Source organism: Clytia hemisphaerica, unplaced genomic scaffold, assembly GCF_902728285.1.
Source record: "Clytia hemisphaerica strain Z4C2 unplaced genomic scaffold, Clytia hemisphaerica genome assembly, whole genome shotgun sequence".
Taxonomy (NCBI): domain Eukaryota; kingdom Metazoa; phylum Cnidaria; class Hydrozoa; order Leptothecata; family Clytiidae; genus Clytia; species Clytia hemisphaerica.
The window spans coordinates 136241-163192 of record NW_027103544.1 but is presented as its reverse complement, the minus strand read 5'-3'; the positions used below and the strand labels follow the sequence as shown (position 1 = coordinate 163192).

The 26952-nt window shown below is 36.8% G+C and overlaps 2 protein-coding genes across 2 annotated transcripts; one reads left to right on the top strand and one right to left on the bottom strand.

Annotated features, from left to right (window-relative positions):
• Positions 1–6301: 6301 nt before the first annotated feature.
• On the top strand, positions 6302–9980 carry LOC136800024 (procollagen C-endopeptidase enhancer 2-like). The gene is made up of 4 exons (XM_067056642.1): positions 6302–6506; positions 7023–7433; positions 8211–8594; positions 9284–9980. Exons 1-4 carry the CDS (start codon positions 6437–6439, stop codon positions 9484–9486), a joined length of 1068 nt encoding a protein of 355 aa, XP_066912743.1. The 5' UTR covers positions 6302–6436; the 3' UTR covers positions 9487–9980.
• Positions 9981–10623: 643 nt separating this feature from the next.
• Positions 10624–23157, bottom strand: LOC136800023 (nuclear pore complex protein Nup153-like). The gene is made up of 3 exons (XM_067056641.1): positions 22959–23157; positions 16277–16354; positions 10624–15378 (listed from the first exon to the last, which is right to left on the bottom strand). Exons 1-3 carry the CDS (start codon positions 23088–23090, stop codon positions 12031–12033), a joined length of 3558 nt encoding a protein of 1185 aa, XP_066912742.1. The 5' UTR covers positions 23091–23157; the 3' UTR covers positions 10624–12030.
• Between the last annotated feature and the right edge of the window lie 3795 nt (positions 23158–26952).

The following is a 26952-nucleotide window of genomic DNA, read 5'->3' as shown; positions in this document are numbered from 1 at the left end:
TGATTCACACTGGAATTGGCAGTGTTGGTTAAACTTGTTTTGTGTGGAAAATTTATTGTATTTTCCTGACAATGTTGACAAAGGTAAAACATACCAGGTATTTGGTAGATTAAGTCCCTCAATTCCTCGTCTTGGTCAATCAAATTAATGTTCTTTAGCAGTTTTAGGTAGCATGGTCGATGGACTTCTTGTCCACAGGAGCCACATTTTAAGAGTGAATCGTCATGCATTTTTACTCTATATGACTGGTTGCATATTTGACATATGTCTGGAAAATAGCTCTGTATGACCACACACAATTTTTCAATTGCTTCGTCTTTGTTCATTGTGTTGGTTGTTTTTGACAGAAAATTCAGTGTTTCCATGATGGGATCCTTTCGGCATGATTTCAGGGTTTTTATGTTATCTTTAGTTGGCTTTTCTGGATTGTAGAGTCTGAGGCAGTTTCTAATTGTTTCATTGCTGGCCTCTTCTGCTAGTTCAGCAAGTACTTGCTTCCAATTGTTGATGAGATCGACTGGTACAGCATTTTTTGTGGTATTTTGAGAGTTTTGCTGAGTCGGCATGGCTGCAAACAAACAACACCAAACCAGAGACTGGGCAGGTACTTAGCTTAGTGGTTTAGTAGAATTTCGTAGCCAACAGGATAGTTGAAAAGAATTAGTTGGAAGACAAATACAGATAACAGATAATTCAGGATACAGATACCTGATCAGCTGCACATGGGAAACCATTCACTGTCATGTGCAGCTGCTCCTCAGGATTTGGCAAAATGCCTGTGTGACCAGCCACAGGACCCTTGTCTTGAGATGTGATATTGAAACGTTGGATGTTGGACGGAAGAAGTAAAAAATAAAGTAATACCTCAGTAGTCCAGGGCTAACCTGGTGTGTTAAAGCTATGTGGTCTTTGGTCTTTATCCAGGTTGATTTTTGATAGCCAGCAAGCCAAAGAAGTTCCGCTTGATCGGCCACTTCTGAGTATAAAACAACTCAGGTGGGTTGGGCTACCTTTGGCCTAGGCCCCGGGATCAGCAGCCTCTACCCGGTATTCGTTTTCTTCTTGGCTTTTGTTGATATTTCAGTTGTTTATTTATTTCTCTGAAAAAACAATGGCCTCAGCGCTCCAAGGCCTTATGCTCAACTAAATAGAATCTAGAAAGGAGTTTCTTTTAGTTAGAATCTAGAAAGGAGTTTCTTTTAGTTGTCGAATAGTGCAATCTCTCAAAGTTTTTATAGCTCATGCTTATTCCAATCAGCCAATTAGTCGTCACAAAAGCAAGATGCAATGATGATGTTGAGGACATGATACTTTTCATGTTTTTACACACAAAAACATTATGTTGTTGTACAAAAATCTGATTGAATTCATCCTACTGCTACTGTCACTGTCGTTCATCGTTCCCAGCTGTGGTGACATGATATGGGTGGATAATTGGAGTTTACGTTCTTGAGGCTGGATATAAAAATTCTATCAGCTACTTTTTGGATGAGCAGCATCAGCCAGAGTCAGCAGCAAAGCATTAGAGCTGTTGAAAATGTTTTATTTATTTTTCACATATCTAAAAGTGAGAAAGAAAGCAATAATTTCAAGGTTGAAATTTCTACCAACCCTAAAACTTCACCACAAAAAAATATCCATATCAGAGAGCCAAATTTAAAAAACAGTAATTGGAAGTTGAGACTTATTGCAAGGCTACTAATTTATTTTGAGCCAGTAAAAAACCATTAAAAGACAGAGGAAAGCCATTCTCATTTCAAAACAACAAACACAGTCATTTTCTACTTGCATTTCGCTTCCAAATGTCCAAATCAACATTATTTTCTTTTCCCATGCCAAATGGTCATACGGAGAAGAACTATTTACAGCATTTTGATATAAATTATTTTAGTAAGTGTGCTCGCAGCTCGGCTGTACTTGTCTTCGCAACATATTGCCCACACTCAAGCTGCCAGAGTCCAAAGGTCGAAAAATATCAAGATTCTTGATATTTTCTCTTCTAAAGTACCAGGGCCCTAAACGATTCCTCCAATTATACGGTACTGGCCTCTTTAAGTCGCAGAATCGTTTAGCGGCCCTGGCTCGCGAGGGTGGATCCAATGATTTTATTAACTTCTAGCCACTCAAATTTTAATGCAAATTTAATGAAACTTAAATTTCTCTCGTATAAATAAAAGTTACTGATCAAGTTAAAACTCAAAAACACAAAGATGGGGGTAAATCTCAGACGGAAATTTTAACACAATATCAGATGGGACGTGTGCAGCCTAATTAAGTCCTGGTCATACTTTTGGTATTTCAATCCTCATTGATTTTGTTGCTAAAGAACACGCTACGACTTAAAGTATTGAGATTTTAATTTCATCAAAGGATTCCAGGTTTCTTCATATTTGAAAATTATTATACGACCGGTGTATGTGCTGCAGGCTACACTTAAGAGTGCTTGATTTTTGTACATATAGGTTGCTACCATCTAGTTTTTGTGTACTTTTGTTATTTGCTCTGTAATTTATATGTACAGTTGATGCTCTCTAATACAACATTCTAACTGTTCGATAGGCTCCCTTATTTGATGAAATTTAAGGTCCCCGTCAACATGAAACTCTCATAAACGACGCTCCCTTTTTCGATAAGCTCCCTAATTTGATGAAAATCAAATTTCCCTTAAAGATCGAATTAGAGAGCGTCAACTATATTATGATTTGACACTTTAATTTTGAAAAGATAGAAAACTTTAAATGTTTAATATTGGATTAAAAACACGTCATCATTTTTCGAAAGATTGTGATCAAAACATTAAACCACATAAAGTAGAAGTGATAATACAGTTTTAAAACAATAAAAAACGGGGCTAGCATGTAGGATGTTGATGACATAATCATAAAATGACATTTTTTGTCACATACTTTTGGTCAAGACTTATTGATAAATAGAATGAGAAATGATATTTGAATAGTGCCTTAAGCCTTAAACAGGATCTATATTTTATGAGTTGAGGTTCGAAACTCCAAATAAAGCCGGAAATTATTTCACTACGAGAAGAGAAACAAGAGCAAGAAGATACGCTAGCTGCTGGGTTATTATAATCAACACGAAAAGATCGTAGTTCTGTACCCGAGTGATAGTCTACGCATCTAACCTGGTTACTGTACAGTTTCATTTTGTTATAAATCTTCGAATCGTTTACTCTTGCAAAACTTTAGAAGATTTTCGTATCGAGGATACTAATTGTGTTGGTTCATTGCTCCAGAAAAACTTAGCATAATCATTTAATATATTCCGTCACCGTAAACTTCGCCGTTTAAAAGTCTTTTACCACAGTTTCGCAGTATGGTGCGTCTTTTGGTTTGCGTTTTCCCTTTATTAAAGAAGAGGAGAGCTAGGAAGGAGATACAAGTCCAACGAATGAACACTTATACTGAAATCCCTGCTGGTGAGATAGGAGATGGAAAAATCATAACAAATGAACGTCATGATTCAGAGGAAGATTACGAAGATCTAAATACGAACCCTGGTATCGCAGTGACAGCTTATAGAAACAGTGATAAAACACACGACACAAACAATACTCACCAGAGTAGCCAAGATAAAGGCGGAGCCATTGCCACGGTTGGTGGAACACATGGTCAGAAATATTACAGTCAGCTTTCTGACGACGTTGATAGTGATACTGAATATGAAGATATGATGAATCATGAGTACATTGATCTTGGTGAACAATTTCAACCACCATTGGAATCCGCACTGCAAAACGGTGGTTATCGAACTCCTAACAATCCAAAAAGGAATGAAACGAATGGATATGGAACATCTGGAAAGGGACGAAAAACTCTGGAGATAGATGAAGAAGAGGATGAAACAGGGTATGTGATGCCGAGTCCAACCCGACGTCTGACAATCAGGAAACGGTTTTTGTCCATATTCAATAAAAACAATAGCCAGAGAATGAGAAGAAAATCAAATTTCAAAGTTGATGGTAGTACTAAAACTGATAGGAGTGTTGGAGATCAAAACTCGTTTCCAAGAAAACGATCCAAAGCAGTTAAAGATGTAAATGTAAAAAAGTTGACAGAGCTGTACGAAAAGAATAAATAGTTCTTCCCACTTCATTTGTTGGGGATGTGTAAGAGTTGTTTTATCATGAGATCAGGAAAATGATGTGTACTGGTTTACAAACATTTTTTTAATTTTGGCGCTCACACAACTTCGTATTTGAGATTTTTACCAAATAGGTCAGGTGCGTGCTATTGTATTCTCAGAAATCTATAAACAGAGATACGTATTCAGCTCTCAGTAACTCATATTATATCAGGTCAGCTGGTTATGAATCAAGAAGACTGTAACCTTTAGGATTTCGAAGACATGGAAATTCCAATGAACGCGGTTGATAATACAGGCCTGAAGGAAGCCGGGAGACTAGGGAGACCTCAGCCTCCCCACTTATGAACAAATGAGATTTTCTCTAATTCCTAGCGAATTCCATCTCATTTGAGCCTTCAGCCTCCCACACTTTTACGGTTGTTCCGCCGGGCCTGTAATATATGGAATTTTTATAAAACCGCTCTCTGAACGAAAGCTTTGCATAGTCATCGATGACATGGACACAAACAACCTTACTTACAAAAGAACATAACCTTATTAGAATATACCAAAGTTTCTAGAAAGTAACAGATAACAACTAAGCAGAAGATTTGGAGATATGATTCATAAAATGACCTTATTGACTTGTCAAAGGTTTAATGGTTCAATCATAGTAGAATAGAATTGATATTTATCATTTTGTAATTTGAGACAGCAGAAATTGTAAATATTAGAAGGCTGTAAATGAATTACATATTATGATTTATGATATATTTGTAGTTTCACTATTTTATGATAGATATTATTATACCACTGTGAAAATGTGCCATTCTCAGCGCTAAAAATTACATGGAAAAGAACCCAGTTTTCAGTGATGGGTCTGAAAGGGGTTGGAAGTTTATGACGGAGAGTGTTTCTTTTAGCCATAATCCTTATAACACCCCCTTCTCACGGACCCGGTAGGATGTTTTCAGCCAGTGCGGATGAAAACATGATGAAAATAACGAACGAAGTTTATCTTTCCAATCACCATTTCATCAAAAATCAACCTTTTACACATTTAGCCATCACAAATTACATAAATTCATAAATGAAAATAGCTTTCTGACTTTGGCAAAGTAATAAAAACTCTCTACACCACACCTCACTTCACGATTTGTTTTATGACTCACATGAAGTACTCCGCCTAAGATGTCCTTGTCCCTTTGCAAAATGCAAAATAATTTCCACCGGGCCTATCTTTTGGACAATTTTTCTTATTTAATATTTTTTCTTTTAATTTGTCTTATACAGAAATGAAGAATCTGACCCCCTCTCTCCTTTGAACCTCCTCAAATTCGTCACTAAGAGAGTTCACCAGCATCTAATGGCATCGAATGCCCATCAGCAATCTCATTGGCAAAGCCACGTGCACCACTTTTTGATTTAACTGATGGATTTGATGCAATCTTTACAACCTTTTATGAGCACTACCAGTATCAAAATAAAGTGAGTCCTGGTATTGAGGTTTGAGTTTGGCCCAAAAGACATTGCATTGACTGATGCGCTCACAGATGTGAGTGAGAAAAATTGAATGAAACACCCCTTTCTCACAGACTCAGTGAACTTCTTCAGCTAGTGGGGGTAAAAATAGCGGACCAAAACTCAATGGAGATTGACATTCCTATTTTTCTCATGACTGGGGATTTAGATTCCATTGTTTTTTAGCAAGAAAATTCAGTGCGGATGAAAAAAATACCACAATAATTTGCAGTGAGGATTGGCTTAGCTGATTATTTTCGGCGGGGACAAAAATTAGAGTAAAATTTTCCACCGGGGACGATGTTTTGGCCCATTTTTCCAGTGGGAAGGGTTCCCAGTTGGGCTGTGAGAAGGTGGTGTAATATATGTATTTATTACAGGCTTTGGGATAAAAATATATTTGAGCACCTCTGAATGTCCGCTTCTCAGGATAAAACGAGCATCGATAGATCATAACACGCGGAATGCCATACAATGCCTTTTAAAAAGGCAAAGGTCATGACAACTGCAACGCCTTAGCAAAACCTTCCGTTGCAGCCACAATCTCTGACCTCAAAGGGTTTTCGAGTACTGGCTTGACGTTACATTTATATTGTCTAGTTTGTGTAATAGTTTGTTGTTTTTATTTATCTGTTATCTCCGGAATACTGCTAAATGCTACATAAACAAAATATTTGTATCGTTAAAAAAAAAATTTTATGTTTCTTCTGTGTTTGATTGCTCAAGACTGTTAGTTTTAGTGGTTTGAAATAATTTTGATGGCCTGTAGAAATTAAGCAATTTTATGGACGGTTTGTGATTTCAAATCTAAGTTGGAAAAAGAAGTGATACAATTATGATGTATTGTATTTTAGTTGGCGCTAGTTTGCTGCTTTTAAATCATTTGGTTTTTGGAGTAAAAAGTGGTAAGTCATCAAATACCAAATTTCCCTTTGAACCAAGTGATATGGTTGGTTTCAGGAGGGATATAGTACGACAGGGGTGTTACATGATCAGTTTAAATAGATATATTTGTCGGGATATCTATGACTGACACAAGATAACCGAGACCCAAAAATATCTCCACCAAGTATAGGGTTCTGCTCATCAAAAGTTTCTTATAGAGCAGTAGAATGTTTTAATATTAGTATCACAACAAATATCTCTAATTAGACTGATTATGTAACACCCCTGTTGTAACAAATCCCTCCTTGGACCAATCAGCTCAAAGATTTCTCATATCTTCTCTAAGAAGTGCTTTATGAAGGAGCAGTGAGAGGACGGTATCAATGTAATTGACTCAAAAAAATCTTCCAATTAAGTTTTCCACTTTAGGTGGAATAAAGTAAACGAAGATCGAAAGGCAAATGCAGGGTATTTTACATTCTCAGCAATCCAATGAGACAAAAGTTCTGTAATGATTTAATCGGTTGTTTTAACAGGTGTTTTAGATTGCGGAGGCGTTTACACTTCCCGATTCGGCGATATCCAATCTCCATCGTTCCCGAATGCAATATCAAATAACCTGCACTGTACATGGATCATCAACGGAACGCGACGCGGAGATTTGGTATCATTGGAATTTGATGCTTTTAGTATAAATGATACGGAGAGTACAGATTGTAGCAAAACATATATCGAAATTAGTAACTATGGCAGCCGTGGTGTTCGTTTTTGTGATGATAAACTACCCCCTGGTGTATTAGATTCTGAATCCAATATTGTGGTGATTACATTGGTGACTTCAGCTAGGGATCATACATATTCAAAAGGATTTATATTGAAATATGTGATATCTCAGAAGATTTTCACAACAACTATGACGGTACCGAAAACAATACCTACCATACCAAGTAAGAAATTTATCAATCTCGTACCCAGAGCCCCTTGCAGCACTTTTTGAGTTTACCTTTCGTGAGGACCATTGAGTTGAAAGCCCCAAAGGGACCAGAGATGAATAAATAACCTTATTCAAATCTGGCGACAGCTTCTACTTTCAACCTAGCGTTTGTGTAAGACCACACAGGTCACGCGTTTTGGAAGAAAAATAAGTGGACTCATTTCCCATCCGGGAGTTTTGGTGCTCTGAAGTCAATGAGGGCTATTATCAGAATCATAAAAAGCTAAATATGGGTTTGAGTTTGTAAATTCATTATATATCTGTTAGCGGTACTACGAAAATCTATCTTATAGTCCTCAAAATCGCCCTAAACCTCGTACGCAGAGCCCCTTACGTTACACCACCTTTTGATTATACAATGCTAGCCCTTTTTATGGAGAAAAATGTGACGCAGTATTTCGTTGTCAAACATGCCAAGTAGTGACAAAATAAGAATTTCAGCATTCGCTGTCGGTGTTGTTGGCGTTGACGGTGACAAAAATTTATCGGTATTTCAGTGTATGCAAACCCTGTATGCCCCATCTACTATTAGTGATATGCACCACTGCAATGTCTTCTGACATTACATCACAGACCCACTAGCTGATTGGTTGTAAGTGACGTAAAATCAGTCAATACGTCACTTTCAACCAATCAGCTGTTGGGTCCTAACGCTGTAAGTTTATGAAATACTGACAAATATCTTTTTGACAAAAACGAAAAATGCTAAAAAAACATCACTTCATCATAGCGTGTGGAGGTGGAGTCACTGCTCCGTTTGGTCATTTGAATTCACCATCTTTCCCTGAAGCGCAAACCAATCTTAACTGTATCTGGAATATCAATGCTAAAAACGAAAACGACTATATCGAACTTGCTTTCAACACTATTGATATCAATGATGATTCAAAAGATTGTCAAAATAATTACATTACTTTTGGTGATATAATACATGAAAACACGTTACCAAGATACTGTAATCGAAACAAACCGACTTTGAATTTCATCTCGAAAACACCAAGTGTGTTTATCAAGCTGGTAACAGATAATGGGACGAATAAATCACCAGGGTTTGACGCTGTATATAAAATGTACACTGGAAATGGGAGTATCATCTCGACTACGCCTCTTTCATGTAAGTTCTCACTTATCTCCGCTTCGTGAAATTAATGATGTTCGAGCTAGTGTAGAAATCAATGAAAAATGCCGAGACAAGATTGGCAAACTTTACCACAAAAGTGGCTCCATATTCATGATATGCACCACTGCAATGTCTTCTGACATTACGTCATGGAACCAATAGCTCATTGGTTGGAAGTGACGTAAAAGCAGTCAATACGTCACTTTCAACCAATCAGATTGGGTGGAACGGAAGACATTGCAATGGTGCATATCGTGCTAAAATAAGCACTGCAGTATTCTTTGAGGTTCATGTGTTATCTGGTAACCAGATGTGGAAATTTTTTCCGACACGCTAAAGCTCTGAAGGTCGGGAAAATTTAAACGGTTAGTTAATTTAAAGGTTAGTTTGGCCCGCTCCTTCAGAGCTTTAGCGTGGGCGGCCGCCAAACCGCCATCGGAATATCAGATAAGTTCATGTGCAGAGCTATTTAAAGATAACCGGTTATTCAGTAGCACCGTTTTAAATTATTAGTCTAGATCTAGACTAGCCCAAAATCGACTTTCTCGCCAGAACTTTAAATCTTGAAAAAAGAATTCTCAATATATTTCAATCAAGATTGTAGATAGAGAGGGATCAACAAAAACGAAGATTAAAGATCGATTGAACCATTCTAAACATTTCTACTACTCTTTCTTTTTCAGCCACACCACAAAGTGGAGAATCGACAGGAGCAGGTGGCTCAAAGAACACTGGTGAAAAAGTTGCAGTGGGAATAATAATTGGATTGCTTGCTCTTATACTAATTGTGGATTTGTATAATTGTCGACGACAGAAAGGAATGATTTATTATGCTTGTACTAAACAAGATAAGTACAAACAAAAGAGACTTTACAATGAACTATAGGGACGAACAAGAAATTTTATAATTCCGAGTAAGCATTCTACTTTGCTATCATATAGAAACCTCCTCAGAGTAATAACAGCCAACCTTTGAGAGCGGTTTCCACACATGGTAACAAGTCGGTAACAAGCGAGTGCACACTCAAAGCGAAATGGACTTTAGTTTAGATAAATTTTCGCGAGAATTAAATTTCTCGATTTTGGATGTCATCCGGAAAGTAAGTCCCAATGGAAATTTATGAAATTAAGTCCCCGCATAATCTTAGAATTTCGCTGATGAACCCAACTGCGAAAATTTATCCCATTTATTACGTAGTAAATTTTTCTTTGATCTATTAAAATAGTATTGCTAGTTGTAATTTAAACCTATATCGATTGATAATTTTTACAAAACGGAACAACCCGACCTTTTTCATAAACTAAATGATTGTTATTGTACATGATCCCAATCGCGAGTCAGGGCAATTAATAAACGATTCTAAGACACATAAGGAGGTCAGTGACGTAAAAATGTCCAGGGGGCTTGAGCTACTTTTTAGCCCTGTATCTTTATGCAAAAAAATCGGGGAAAAAAAATAATGAAGCAATTTTGCACAAAGTTCAAAAAATTCTATTTTTAGGCAGTTTTGGGCCTAAATTGAACCAATTTTTTTTGAAAAATCGGTTTCCGTCACTCTTTGGGTACTGTCAATTTTTCAAAAATCTGAAAAAAAACAACAACTAATAAACCATCTCGAGAAAAGCGACGAAAGAACGGACGAACACATGCATAGGTTAATCTAAAGAACTTCCGTTGTAGGCCTTATCTGATATTCCGATGGCGTATTGGCGGCCGCCCACGCTAAAGCTCTGAAGGAGCGTATTTCCACATCTGGTACCAGATAATAGACGATATCGGATTTAGATAAATGCAATGCATTCTGGTTTCTAGGGACTCTCAAAGGAATTATAATCTATTATAATTGATCTATTATAATTCCTTTGAGAGTCCCTAGAAACCAGAATGCATTGCATTTATCTAAATCCGATATCGTCTATTGTAGGCCCAAAAATGTGTACATTAGTTTAGTTTTGAGCAGACATTGAGAATCGGCGAGATTTGGAAACTTTACAACTATATTCCAAAGGAAACCTATACGAATGAAGAGGAGAGTGTGTCCATTTTATTTTGTATTAAATCGTAGGAAAACTGTTAAAAATATATTTTAAGGATGTAACATATGAGCTTATGCGACAGGTTTTATATAAACGAAAAAATGTAAAATATAAAAAAAACTAGTTTTCTTTTTAGCTCAATCCCCAAACATCATTTAACACTGTAAAAAAACTTCGAGGAAAGATTGAAAGTTTTGTTCTTCTTTTAAGAAATCTAAATCGATTGTTTGAAGCCATGGCTAAAAACTCTATTCGAGTGAAAAAAAAAAGTTTATCAGAGATAGCTTGATTCATTTGGACATACTTTGCGACGTTCTATACCTAACAACAGTGAGAATGAAAATTTACGCAAGTGATTTAAATTTCTGGTTTAACACATACAAGACTCATCAGAAGGCAATGATCCATTTTCCAGCCTGAGCTTTAATACTTAAGTTCACTAAACCATCAAAATTTATGAATAAACATATCAAAATTAATATACAGTGCGCCCGGGGAGTGGAGGATATATTATATATTGTCCAGGGGTGGCGAAAATCATCAAAATTTGCCTTGTCCAGGGGGCCAAAAGTCACTTTGTCTTTGTCCATCACTGAAAATGGTTATATCCTCCACCCCATAGTAAATTTTTTTCGGGAAAAGCCCATTTTACGGACACACTGTACACACTGATATATCGGACGTGATGTGATCCTAATGAGATAATGAACTTATGAAGACTCTTCTATTCAAAAAGCATTAATTTCAGCAACTTCAGCTTGGTAAAATCAAACGCACAAGAGAGGAGACTCGTTAGAATTATCGAGAAAATTGTAAGACAAAGGACATTGCAGCTCGTTAAAATAAAAACTCGCTTCCTTTGTAGAGAAAATAATCTATAGATATGAGCGAGTGCCCATACTTACTTTAAGCAAAACTGTTACTCTTATAATAAAACCATAAAAATGCATTAAAATCAAAATTATACCTTAAATTTGCCATAATTATCTTATTGAGGCCATTCCAATTAGCTTACCCTAAAAATTGTTTTTTTATACAGAAGCAACAGCTCGATTTAACAATCCACTATTATAAACTCTGCGATTTTTGACAAACTCCCTTGATTTTCTCAGTTAGCCCAGTTGATAAAATTGAAACAACTTTCGCGGCTTTCGCAAATTTAGGCCTTTTCGCGAAAGTAAATGTCTTTGAAAATTCTTAACAGGGCAATTCGCGAAAGTTTGTACTCGCAAAAGTTTGTACGTACACCTAAAGTAATTCATCGTCATTCTATTCACAGAATTTCTAAAGAAGTTTTTAAATCCAGTAGTGTAGAGTAAGCATATGAATAGCCATACCAACAAGAACGTACTGTTAATAAAATCAAAATATAAAAACTAAAGTGAACTAATATTTAAACCGGCTTCTTCCGCCTTACAGCTTTACGGATTTGTCTGTTTTTCATTGGTCCACTAGATGTATTGTTACTATTATTACTACCTTGACCGATTGCGAAAAGATTCCCTGTATTAGATGCACCAAAAGTGTTCTGTTGTCCGAAAACGCTACCAGTTTTTAGAGCATCGCTTGCTCCGTTCGTGGTCGTCGCGCCGAAACTAAAGGATGCATTCGGTGCAGAGAAATTGAATCCTCCTGATGGAGCAGGCGGTTGACTAACAGTAGGGTTTGCACTGTTATTCGCTGACAAAATGAAGCCTGACGGTTTGGTCTCAAACGATGGTACGGTCGAGGAAGCACCGAAGTTGAAAGAAGCTGCCGGTTGGGTTGGAACTGATCCAAATACAGATTCAGGTTTGGATGGTGCTGCAAAGTTGAATGGTGGTTGAGCAGAAGCTTCGGGTTTCTTTGCTCCAAACAATGATTCGGTTGGTTGGCTGGATCCGAAGCTGGGAAGAGATGTTTTCTGAGGTTCTATCTTCTCTTGGGTAGCTCCAAAGTTAAAAGCAGGTGCAGCATTTTGACCGAAATTGAATGTTGGAGCGGCTGATTGCGAGTCGCTTTGAACGGGAGTACCAAATACTGAACCGGTTGAAGCTTGCCCGAAAACTGAGGATGTTGAACCAAAACTTGTTGTTGAAGATTTGGTTTGACCAAAGTTGAAAGATGGTGCAGGTGGCTGGGATTCACTTTTGGAGGCTGAACCAAGCATTGATTGGGATGATGAAGTGCTTCCGAAAACAGATTGGGACGATGCTTGTCCGAATGCAAACCCTGTTGATTTTGGTGGATCTGGTTTAGTAATTGTTGGCTCAAATGGTACTGATGGTGAACCAGTGACTTTCAGAAAACCTCCCGCAGCGGCTGCAGCAATCGACCCGAACGCAGGTTTTGGTGTTTCTACTTCTGCTGGCTTGTTGGATGTCGAACTACTCAAAATCGATGGAGCCTTCTCATTATCAGTCGATTTACCAAACGAAAACGAGGGAGCTTTTTCCGTAGCCGTTGGCTTCCCAAAAGAAAACGATGCAGCTTTTTCTGTCTCTGATGGTTTACCAAATGCGAATGATGGAGCTTTTTCAGTCTCAGTGGGTTTACCAAACGAAAATGAAGGTGCACTTTTACCAAATAAGTTGTTTGTTTTTGAAGGTTCGGAAACTTCAGTAGTTTTCTTCTCGGCACTTGCATCACCTTTGAATGGTTCGTCTACACTTTTTGTTGGAAATTTAAACCCAGTGTTCTCCGTTGATTGGAATTTAAACCCTGTCGTGGTGCTATCTGAATTGAATTTAAAACCACTAGAATTATCATTACCAAATTTAAACCCAGTTGTACTAACACTATTAAATTTAAAGCCAGTATCGGTAGGTAGCTTGACTCCAGTTTCGGACGATTTCCCAAAGCCGCTAAACGAAGTTTCTGATGACACAGGCTTAGAACCTGGTTTTGCAGTTTCACAAGCTACACATTTTAAATCGTCATTTGAATTATCAATCATACAAGTTGGGCAATTCCAATCTTCTATAGGCTTTGAAAGATTTTTTAATGGCTTGATTTCGAAAGTTGATTTTGCCGATGACTTAACAGTGGAAGCTACTGAAGCCAATCCAGGTTTTGCTGTCTCGCACGCAACACATTTCAAATCAGTTGTTTCATTGTCTATCATACAAGTTGGACAACTCCAAGTTGCATTATCATTGTTTTGCTTTAGTTCTTTGAAAGGTTTAATTGTTGTGGACGGTTTAACGATCTGTTCTATCACAGGTGCTGGAGATGGTTTTATTGGTTGGGTCGAAACAACAAGTTTTTCTATCTTTGCAGTTGGTTTTGGTATATCAGAAGTCGCCTTAGTTTTATTAGCAAGGTTAACAGGTGTACTAAACACAAAGTCTTTTAAGAGAGGTGTCGAAAACGATTTGGTTCCTTTAACTTCTGGCGTAGCAAAGGTAAACCCATCGGTTGATTTTGTCACCTCTACAGATTTAGGGATTTCAAACGGTATTGGTGGCTCGATTTTGGTTTTTATCTCTTGCTGTTTTTCTTGTGTTGGTTTTAGAATGGGAGTAACGTTCAAGGACGGTGAAAATATGTTACTGGCTTTTTGTTTTTCTAAAGCACTTTTTGCAAAGTTGAATGTGGGCATGACAGTGATGGGTAATGGAGCTGCAGTAGATGTAATTTCTGGCATACTGTTAACTACTTCTGGTTCTTTAGCCATGGTGAAATGGGAGGTCATTTTATCTCGTTTTATTTTCATGCTAGACTTGGAAGGTTCAGCCGTGGGTAACTTGGGAGGTTGTTGGATCTTTATCTCTTGCTTAGGTGGTGCAACCAACGGAGGAACAGTTTGTTGTTTGAATGAAAACGATGGTACTTGTGCTGGTTGAGTTTTTACCTCAGATTTCTGATTGAACCTTCGAATAGAATCCATCTTGTTTTGAAAGTTTTCTGGTTTGCTAACAATTTTTAAAGGTTTATTCAAAGAGCTTACAGGTGGAGCAACTGATTCAGATTGCCGACTCACAACTTTTGCTTGGTTTTTGACAAGTTCGCTCAATGCAGGTTTGGTAAAAACTGACCGTGGGATTCTCTTTGAATCTTTCACCGGCGATGACATCTTTCCAAGAGTATTTAAAATACGCTTAGCAGTCTGACTTGTAACAATGTTTTTCTTAGTATTTGGAAGTGGCTTCGCTTTCATCAGTGTCCTTGTTGTTCGTACTCGATTGGAGACTGGTGATAATTTCATCCTTTTACCAGATGTTTCACGATACGAATTAGCACCACCAAAGGTTGTACCACCAGTATAAAATGGTGATCGAGACATAGAGAAATCGAATGAGGATGCATTGAGTGATGAATTGAACGAGACATTTGTAGATGCTGTAGATTGATTGAGTGGCGACACAAAAGCAGACACTTTAAATGCTGGTTTAGATGGTAATGGTTGTCCCCTCTGGCTACGTAAATTTGTATAGAACGAGGTTTTAGCTGGTTCCTCAGCTACTGGGTTTTGTTGCTGATTCTCTTCAGTGTCAGAAATTTCGATGCTCTTTGTTGTTGCTTCTGTAGAGTTAGTATATTTGGTTGAAAGTGAGAAGGTTTCAGATTGTGTTGTTGAATTTCGATTTGACAAGAGAAATTCTTTTTGACTGCTCACTGAAATTTTAGGTTGAGTTGGTTTGAATGAGTGGTCTTGAACTAAGGTTTCGGTTTTGATGTGCGGAGTAATTCCATTTGAAAGAGTTTGTTCAACATCCCCAACTTCCTCATCTGTTGAATCAGCTGATTCACTTCCATCATTCTGAATTAGAAAATTGATAAAATTTAAAAGCATTTAAATAACATCATTTAATGTACCCCTTAAAATTTGCTTACACAGCAGTTCTAAACACAACTTGTTCCCACACAAAATTTGAGAAATTCTTTTGTTTATTTTGCTTTGTCATCACAGAGTTGTGTCTCCTTTCTACATCATAAAAAGAATAATCTTTTTCAATAATCACCTTGACAACCCAGCCTCAATACCCCCAAAATCAAACACAAGCGAGCAAAGTTCAGCTTTTTTTAATTACAATTAAGGTATGTCATCATTAGATTTGATCACCTTTGCCTTTTAGTTCTAACCCCATAATCTTGAAAATCATACATCTAAAGCATGTAAAACTTGTGTCTTTAAGCATATGCAAAAAAGGTTTTGAAAAGCTTTCAGAATGAGGCTTATAATTAGGAAACATGTAGCTTGCAGAAAAGGTACAAAGTCTGGTTTTTCTCTTTATAAAATTGTAAAATTTTATTTATCTTTTTGAAACTTTCCTTATGTCTTCAAAAGAGAGCTTTTGTATTATAAAAAATCAGGCTTTGTCAATTAGAAAAATCCTGGCTTTAGAATTAAGGTCGTGTGATTAGGTATCCTATGAAGTCCAATCCAATCAACCATCTCGGAGAATTCACACACCTCAAAAAGTAATTTGATGGTATGGAAAAACATTTAATATTAGGTAGATATAAACCGAAATTTAATATTAAGTACCCATAGCTCTTGATTTGAAAGTCCCATTTTATCAACAATCATCTTTTTACTTTATCAAAAGTTGAGTGCAACACATTAATTAACGTAATTTGCCAGAGCTGCCTGATCCAACAAACCAGTATCCAAATTGGCTTGTCAGAATGAAAAACATAATATGATCTAAACTTACTTTTGAGGCTAGATCAGGTTTCCACCAGCTACTAATCCATGTTGGGACAATCAAATTTGTGACTTTGCCAATTATACCCTAAAAAGAAAACAAATTGAAAATTTAATTGTAAAAATTCTACATTACAACTTAACTTTTCCACCCAGAATGACGTACATACAGGCTGCATCGTTTGAGGCGTGTGATAGCACGTGCACACCTCCACACACACCTAAAATCTTTGAGGAGAGTGATTAATCACACGCCATAAATTTGGATTTTACTACTTAAAGTTATGCATAGCACTCCTTATCACACGCCTAAAGTACTTTTTAGGAGTGCGATTGACCACACGCCTGGAATTTTCAAATGACAAAGCCTGTACATATACATCTTTGATAGTCACTTCTCTCTCAAGCCATCTTTTATTGGCTTGCTTGGTAATTGTTCAAAAAAAAAAGAAAAAGAAAGTAGAGAGTCTAAGCTTTCCATTGGTATATAATGATGTAATGTTAGGGGCCATTCAAAAAGTACATTCATCCAAATTTCCCTATTTTCAGACCCCCTCCCCCTTGTTCATCAGCGTTCGTTTTGAAGTACCCCCCCTTTGTACGTTCGTTTTTATCTCAAAATTTTTACCCCCCCCGGGTTTTTCGATTTCACCCTAATTCTTACAATCACAAATACATAAAAAATTTTCGTACGACAACTTCAAAGAATATGATTTTAGCGTTATTCTTTAATCTTATCGCACCTAAGTTTTTGCTCTCTAATTATCTAATAATTGCTAAACAATTATAACATACACAATTGTTTAGGGGATTAACAATTATCTTTGGTTATCGATTCAAAGAAAAAATGTATTAAGGAGATAGATAGAATAAGATTTTTCATAGACTAAGTTAAAAGTCATGCTTGTGACGAGCACCCCCGCAAAAGCGAACGTACACAGATCGACTTGACCCCCCTCCCCCCGTTCGTTTTAGTTCGCTTTTTTGCTGACCCCCTCCCCCCCTCGGTGACGAACGTACTTTTTGAATGGCCCCTTATGATCACGTGGCGAGTCAGCATTTCTCGAAGAAAAACACTGATTCAAAATGTTGGATGAAAAACACTGATTTCTGAGAAAAGTGACTGATGTTTGGAAAGCCATTGTGAGCAGTAGAATTTGGCGAATTTTTGGTATATGGCTTCAGGAGTAAGTATATAATGATAAACAGGCTGCATCATTTGCACAAATTACAGTTGTGAAACTAACTTAATGGGGTGTGATTGATCGCACTCCTCAGACATTTTAGGTGTGTGTGGAGGTGTGCGCGTGCTATCACACGCCTCAAGTGATGCAGCCTGGATAAAATACTAAAGAAAGATTTAATAATTAAACTTCCCCCACTTTTTTTTGCATAGGAAGTGAAAAATACCAAAAAAGTGACATTACCGAAAACAAGGAAAAAGCTTTGGTAAATGTGGAGCTACCATTTTAGTTAGAGTATCTTATTTGGATTGGTACTCAATTAGCTTTTCAGGGATAGCTAATTTTTTATCAAAAGATTTCTAGTTCTTGAGTTATGACAAAATAACCGAACATGTCCATTTTGTCAAAAAATGTTGCGAGGGGACAACGTGAAAATATAAAAAACAGCGTGGTGGAAAGGTTAAATGTAAAGAATTCAAAGATTTTTCATTTTTGAAGTCTTTAGTCATCCCTGAAATATTTGGGACATACAATTTGGGACATGAGCATTAAAGCTCAGTCACATTTTGAGTTAATTGCCAATTTGCAAGAGGATATTGATATGATAGATTAGAATGGATACTTCTGGATGTTTTGTTTTAAAATGGGACTACCAGGGACTACTCTAGAGGCAATCTTGGTTGAGCCTGACAACTAATATAGGTTTTAGTTTTCTTTTCTTATATATCGTCCCTTTGGACTTTGTAAAGATGGCAAAGTAGGGGAAAAGTTCTTATGGAGCATTGAAAGGCATAAGGTCATTTTGGCCTAGAGACCACTGGAAAGTCAATTTTTAAAGTCAATTCTCAACAGGAACTGATTTTACCATCGTGTAAAGCTTGAAGAGCAGATCTAAAAAAATGGAGTCATTTGTCTCATTTGGTCTACTAAGTCACCAGGAAATGGAAAAGATATTTAAAGTTTTTTGTAAATGTATCCAAATTTGGATACCCAAAATCTCCAAATTAGGAGAGCTCTCATTAAATAGGAGCGACTATCGAAAGTATCCTAATTTGCACTTGTGCTTGACTGTAGGCTGCTTGTACCAAGCTCAGAAACTTTTTAACTTTGTGATCTAAGGTTATTTTTAATTAAAAAACAAAAAATAACAAGCAACATGCTGAATGGACCTACCTAATGATTAACATCAGATGAAAATAAGAAAAAAGTGACAATAATTGTACAAAAATTCAGAATGGAAAAATAAAGCTTGTGTGTTGAATAATGTAAAATGGTAAAAAGGAATTTCCCCAAATACGAAAATCACTTAAACCATTCAGGCCCAAAACACTTTCTAAGCTATTTTTGGCCCAAATTTGCCCAAAATAATTTTCCTTAAAAATCTGGCTCCGTCACATTTTGGGCATTGCCATTTTGCATCATTGTGCAAAAATCAGAAAAAAATTATGAGTCAACATTGAGAAAAGCTATATTTTCTTATTTGGTTAAATGGAATTTCCCCAAAGTACGAGAATCCGTCTTTAAGAATTTTCCGAGAAAAACCACTTCAGCCATTCTTTAGAGAATCTTTCCCTCCATCTTTGTACAAAAAATCAGAAAAAAGTAATGACAGGATTTTGCACAAAGTCAAAAAAACCCTATTTTTAGGTAGTTTTTGGCCATAATTTGTCCAAATAATTTTTTCTCAAAAATCGGGCTCCGTCATGTTCTGGGCATTGCCATTTTGCATCATTGTGCAAAAAATCAGAAAAAACTAATGAGCCAATCCTAAGAAAAGCTGGTAACAGACGGACGAACGAACCTCCACCGGGGCACCCGGAGGTAGGTCCAAAAAATAAAACTTCCTTAGCTATAAACAAGTATTTTGTATTCTTATTTTTACTTTTTAGTTTGGGTGGAAGTAGTCTGGAGATCCATATAGTATAGACCATAGCCAGGGGACTGCTAAAGTTTCAAAAATTAAGAAAAAATTTAAAATGTCAGTGAACAAGCTTTGACAATTGATTTTAGTCAATTTGAGGGTACAGATTCAGAATTTGAATGTTACCAAGCTTGAAAACCTGCAGTTTTTGCATAATTTGAGATTTGTTGCGTTTCAAGCAAATTTGTAAGCCCTAAAAACTCATGATTTTTGGGGGGACTTCAAAATCAAAAAAGATGTACTACGTAAAAAGAGCTCTTCAAACTGAGCAATAAATGTATTACATCAAATTCTCAACTTTTCTGGATAAAAGTTAGGGGAGCTTCAGGGAGCCTTCCAAACTCAAAAATTTTTTTCCAGAAAATTCTGATGAAAATCTATATACTTCAGGCTTTGGCATATGAGGCGTGCGCCTCTGCACACGTCTAAAAACCTTTTAGGCGTGCAATTTATCGCACGACATAAATCATGAAAACCTAACGAGGCGTACGATCAATCGGACATGCAAAAATTTATTCTAGAAATATTTTTTCTGCTTGTTGAAAGAAGATCAAATATCATTTTCTACTTTAATCATAAGAACCAAATAGATGAAAGATAAACTTTCCTTTACTCTTTCAAACTGCTATATGTATACAAAATTTCTTATATAAAAGTTACTCTAATGGATACACATCTTCTCTCTCCTCTTTCTCTCATACTATGCTTTGGTCTTCAATAAACAAGCTTTTCTCAAAAATAACTTTTGCTGCACGATTTTTTGTCTCTCTAAAACCTTTTTAAAAAATCATGTATGATTATTCCTCTCTCAAATCTTTTTCCTTCCCTCTCGCATGCTGTTTGGTTTATGACATTAAACTACTGTAGCTCTTCTTAAAAGTTACTTTTGCTGCATGAGTATTTGTCTCGTTTGTTTTCCTAAAGTATTCTCCTTCTTGATTATTCAGTGCTCTTTTAGTTTCTGTTTTTGTTTTTCAAATATGAAGATTGAATATACACTTTCTTCTTTCCTGTTGTCTAGTTTTTATGTAGATAAAAGATGATCATTCTCAGGAATTGTTCAAAAATTTGTGCCTCATCATTGTTAATGATGTTTATGAAAAAAAAAGAATAAAACGATCGCACGTGATCACAGGTCTAAAGCAAATGAGGCGTGCCATGATTCGCACGCCTAAATTACTAAAAATTACTATGTAGGCGTGCGATGATCACACGCCTTCTTTTTTCTTATGCCGAAGCCTGATACTTTTGCAAAATGTATCAGAAATTCCACTCTTTTTATCATTTCTAATTGAATTGGCTTGGAAATTCATACATTTTCTTCTCTTGCCTTGGAAATTTTAAACTTTGGTCAAAACTTTTGCCCTCGGAAATCCTGTGTTGTCCGCCCCCAGTTATAGAAAAATTCTGGAATGGCCCAATGTAAACTATGCAAGCAATAGCAAAAATAAAGATGGCTGATGAAACAACAATGGAATATTTACAGCAAGCGATGGGAGAAGGGTTGAATATTTTAAGATCAAGTTTGATTGCCACAGCAGACCTTACTTGAATAGGGGTACACGTCTTTTTTTATATAAGGAACCTTAACTTTGCTCTGAGCCTGGAGTTCCTTATTTTTACAGAAAATTTCAGCCTCAAAGTTCCTTTTGAGTTCCTTATTTACATAGCTAGTTCAAGTGAAAACTCTTACTTTTACTGTTCCTTAGAACTTGTTTTCTTATTCTTAGCCTGAGCAGTTCCTTAACAATTCCTTATTTTTTGGACTACTTTCAGCCTCGAGTTCCTTATAAACGTGTTCCTTATAAAAAAAAACGTGTATGGGTTCGAAATCAAAACGTCCATTTGACGTTTTTTCTATGGCTAGTCTGAGTTTGGAAGGCTCCCCTTTTGTGGTCAAAAAATGATTGAAAACAGGGAATTTTTCTACAATCTGCATAATTTATGCAAAATCATAACACTTTTTTAACCACAAAAACGCCCATAACCTTCGATCTAAAAAAGTTGAGACTTTGATATATAGATTTTTTGCTCAGTTTGATTGAAAAGCAAAATGTTTTGTTTTTGAAGAAAAATAGCTTGGGAAAGTTTGAAATGAGGCAAAAAAGGTGGTTGGACCCTTTCTCACGGGGCCTCTAGAAATGGAGGAACAAATATGAGTAGAGTCCCCTGCCCAGTTGGTCTGGTGACCGAAATTTTTCGTTTCAAATTTTTCACTTACTTTTTACTTTCGAACTTTCGAAGCGAGCGGTACTAGTGCCCAGTTCCCGACTGACGTACCAGTCTGCGACCGATGGCTAAAAAGAGAAAATCAGTGCTCTACTTGCAGGTTAGGTCAAATGAATTGATCAGGATGATAAAAAACTCATAAGCTTTCCCGTATTAAGTTTCTTTGCACTGGTTTTTTTTGTTTTAAAATAGCTCACTTACATTTCCCTTTGGCATGTTTTATCAGAATTTTTCTTCAAGTCCCCATTTTTTTCTAAAGTTTATTTTTGATTTGTTTTGAAAGTGGCGGTCTATGGAGAGTCTTCATTTGATAAAAATGCGAGAATTTTTTATGTCTACCCGGAGATTCAATATACCGGTTTCCTTTGTTATTTCAATCCGGAGCTAGAAACTTTGCATCAGAGCTGTCAAGTTGAAGACTGCGGGCATGCCTCTTGAATGTTTTGATCGCAATGTAAAGTCTTCTTTTTTATCTCGGCAACTGGAATGTTTTGATTGTAATGTAGAGTCTTCTTTTTCTTACTTTTGATTTTGTTGGTCGTAGACTGGACGTCTAATTTCGAACTGATTGCATCAACTTTTTTATCAATATTTCAGACGAATGAAACTGTATTGAGCTGATTTTTATAGAGATGCTTTCTAACATACTCATCGTTTTGGACAAGTATTTTTTGGAGCGGCAGTTGAAGCATTTTTTTTACGAAGCTTTTTTGTCCACAGGTAGCCATTTTTTATTTTTTTCCTGTGCTTCTGAAGTTGGATCTTTCAGATTCTACTCGTTCTTTTCTAGAATTTTTTTTACACAGTACGGGAAATAGGTCAAGGCAGATACCGTAACTTGGTCTAATGTCGACATCCGTCTTCTTATTTCGACACCCTTCTTTAGAGATAGGAACAATAGAAAGTGAGGAAGGTCGGAATTGCTGATTGACTTTGATTAGCGCGATGAGAGGAAAAATCTTTAGTCTATCAGTGATTTCGACCTTCTTATTATTCCTATCTATAAAGAAGGATGTCGAAATTAGAAGACGGATGTCGACATTAGACCAACTTACGGTAACTACCAAAAGAAATTCTCTAGAGGTTTGTTTTTGTATGACTTTTCTGGGTTCAAAGGCGTTTGGTCGCCAACTAGACTGGTCGCCAACTGGGCAGGGGACTCTGGTCTAAAGAATAAATAAGTTTTTCTGAAAGGAGAAACCCCAAATCAAAAGAACATTCACATCAGCAGAAATATTTTAGGGACATTCCCATTTTTCTATTATTAGGCTAGTGACTAACGGTAACAGTGCCTATAGATTAAGAGTCGAGAGCCTAAAAGCCTGCAGCTGTCTGTGTCAAAAATAAGTTTTTTTTACCTCGTTGTTCACATTTTCTCCTTCTGAATACTTTCTTTTTGATCTACCATATGGAGTTGCTCGGGTTCTGTTACGGTTTGATCGTTGCCTTATTTTTCGAGAGTGGTTTGGGACATCTGCCTCTTCATCCATTTCAAAGTTAATCTTTTGGCACGTGCGACAAAAATGTTACAATCGCAGAGTTTCGGCAGCCATTTCCCTAAATGGTCAATTCCCGATTAAATTGAAAATCCAGTGACTAGGAATAACCCGGAAGAAAGCCCCTTGTTTTTACAGTCGTTCTGATGGAAATTTTATTGAAAATGCACGACATCTTCTATTGAGATTAAAAATTGGTCATCTGAGCTATAGTTCGATAGAGCGGTCCTCAGTTGATTTGTGAGGAAAAGGATAATTACAAGGTCTCAAAAGAAGGTTGTCTACTATTCCGACATTTTTTTTGTTTGGTTTGAATTGATAACTAACAGTTAGGTAGGTCATGGTTTCTAGTACGGGTTGTCACGTGCCGGGTGCATAACTCGGCGCCTTGGGCCCCGCAGGGTTGCTAGTAACGGCTCGAATTTCAGTCAGGTTATAAGTCGATGTCGGAATGAGCAATAGACAACCTTCTTTTGAGACCTTGTAATTATCCTCTCTGTTGTGATGAAAACAATAGTGAGGTTAAGTAAATCGGTAAAATCACGACGACGAACGAAAATTTAACAGGCTAGTGAGTTTCAACCAATCAAATTTCGTATTTCCACTAGCCTATTACATTTTTCGTCCGTCGTCGTGATTATCCCGGTATACTTAACCTCACTAATAGTGAGGTTAAGTAAATCGGTAAAATCACGACGACGAACGAAAATTTAACAGGCTAGTGAGTTTCAGCCAATCAAATTTCGTATTTTCACTAGCCTTATACATTTTTCGTCCGTCGTCGTGATTATCCTTGTATGCTTAACCTCACTAATGTCGGACTGGACCCTTGCCTTTTACTTTCATGGTCCTCATACCCTAACCTGATAACAGATTGTGTATTTTCTGGCCCAGTACGCTGAAGCTCTAAAGACGTGGGCGAAAATATACAATCTGAAGAATATGGTCGCGCGCCTGTACGCGGACCGCGTAGAATTTTATTTAAGAGGAACAGGTCCGAGTGCAATGTCGACAGGGAAGGGTGTCATGGCCGACAATTTTTGGGTCGGGAGATATGTCAAGTTCTCTCAAAGCAAATTCAGAACTTTTTTTGGAAAAGAAGCATGCAAAACATTATTGTATTACACAAACAAGGTTCTTTAATGGATGAATATGCTCAAAAAAGAATCTTTTTTGCTTTAAACTGATTACACAAGAGAAAACAAAGTAAATAATACATCATACACAAATATCACTTAAAAAGAGAGAAAATCATAAACAAACATCTTTTATTATCAGTAGAAGAAACTGAAGCTATAGAAAATACTACAAACCATTACTGAATACTTTTTTTTTGAAAATTTCAAACTTATTTCCAGACAATATCATGTATTCGGAAGCTCTCGAAAATCTATATAGAAGACTTTTAAACGGTTATAGCTGATTTCCTTACCTAACTCGAGATATTTTTCAAAAAAATTGCCTGGGAAAAAAGAAATGTCCCAAAAAAGGGATGTTCCACCAGTGGGATTTTAGGGGAATTTTTCCTGAGGCGTAACCATCCTATAGAGAAGGTCTGGAGAAAGTTTCAGCTAGATCTTATCATTTTCCCGTAAATTATGCTAAACGACCCCACTAATTACTTATCGATCTTACATCGATCCAATCAAATTATCGATTGTAAAATTATATCTATTACTTATTGATCTTATCGATCCAATCAAACAATCGATTCTAAAAATATATCGATCCAATTGATATCAATCTCTATTCGATCTGAAAAATATATTGGTAGCGACAAAAGCAGATTTTTCCGGGTACTTTGGCGGATAATAAGGACTTTCCAAATTTCCATTTAGGGCCGGCTAAACGGGGGGGAGGGGAGCGGGGGACCATGGCCCCCACTTTTTTACTAAGAAAAAAAAACCAACCAACCATGGTGGCGTCTCCTTAGACACTTACTATTTGGCCCCTCCACTTTCAAAATTGATTCGCCGGCCCTGCCATTGGGTGAGAATACACCTTTCCCGTAATTCAAAGCTCTCAGAAATGGTCCGGGAAAATGTGCGCTCCACTGTTGTGTATAAAATTGTTTGGGAGGTAAAAAATGTGTTTTTGCCTGCGAGGGGTTAGGGAAAGTGGGATTTCAGCCTCTAACTTTTGACAGCGATCTTCTTTGCCAAAATATTTTCAGGGTGGTAAATATCATGAATAGATTGAATAACATGAACTTAAATTTGATGGAATTTTGTTCGACAGAACTTAAGAAAAGCTAAAAAAAAAAACTTTCCCTAAGGGAATGCAGGCAAAAACGGGTTTGTTTACCTCCAGAGACCAAACGGTGGAGACATCAAAATAATGCGCGCGCATTAGTTTTACAAATTACTGGAAAGGTGTATTTCGTTATCTGATATTTCGATGGTGGATTGGTGGCCGCCCTCGCTAAAGTCTTAATAGATAGGAGTTTGGGCCAAGCCCTAGGAAAATCGGAAAGAGGAATGATAATCGGCCTTTGATGTGCCGCATCCCGAAAAGTCAGGTTCAACTAGACTATTTAACTAGTCGACTAATTCACGCTCAACCCCATGGTTTCTCGTTGGGATACAAGATTTCTTAACATTCTTTAGCCGTCCCGCCTGAGAAAGTAACTTTTTTGACTTCAAACTTAATAGGAATACACCAATCGATAAAAATAATCCAAGCGGTGCCCCTAATCTGGACAGATTCTCTTACGGGGTCCCATATGGTCTTTACTTTAGAGAGAATACGTGCCATGTGCGGAAAATTAGAATCTGTTCAGAGATTACTCTTGATCGGGCTATCGTTAACTGCAATAGACGGACAAATGGTCATTGTAACGAGTATTCGATAAATTCTAATTGGATGTATACAGATTTATTTTGCGTCATCAAAAATTTCCCAGTTTGCAGAGAGTACAGTATGGCAAGGCTGCACTCAAGGAAAAATTTCGGAAAACCAAGTTCTGTGCACTGGAATAACACACCTGATAAATTTTGGTCCAGACAAGGTGCACCTATACCTCGAAAATTCGCCAAAAAAGGCAAAAAAAGAATTTATAATATTATATTATACGCCTGCACTTGAGCTTGAGGAAAAAATAGCTGAAACTCTGCTGCAAGTCTGAACTTGCACCTGAAAACTTCAAAATTTTGCACCTACACTTTACTTTTTCCGAGTTGTGCACTCGATCTCCATCAAACGTGCCACACTCTGCAAACTGGAAAATTTCTGGGTTCCTCCGTTTTTACCTGCGCATTGACTATTTAAAAACTATATTACTTACTTGTGTTACTTGTGTAGGTAAGATTTTTGGTGAACCAAGCTTCTGTTATCAATCTGTTGAGGGAAAAAGAATCTCAGCAGATATTTTTCATGTCAAGTATCGAATTCAAATTAGCTCTCCTGCACCCAGTATATCCATGAATTTGGGGTTCATCCGGCATCGACTTTAAGTGAGTGTCAAGGGCATTTTTATAATTTTCAGTTGAACTGTTTTTTAAGTTTCTTACAGACAAGTATACATGTTTTTTTTATAAGCAATTGTATGATCCTTGGTGAGGCTCGAGTATGCTTAAGCTTTCAAAGCATCCAGACATAGAATATGCTTAAAGAATTATTATGATTTTGATTCACCCAACCAAATTTGGAATGTCTTTTTTTACTTGACCACTTGCAAACCTTTTTGAATAAAAAGAGATTGACTACTTGAAAAATATTTCAGACTAGCCTTCATATGCTTATAAGGTTATGCTTATAAAAAAAACATGTAATGTACCACAAAACCCACAGGTACCTCAAAACCAACAATTTCATTTCAGGAGTTCTAGAAAAATCTAAAATGTTTTTATTAGCATAA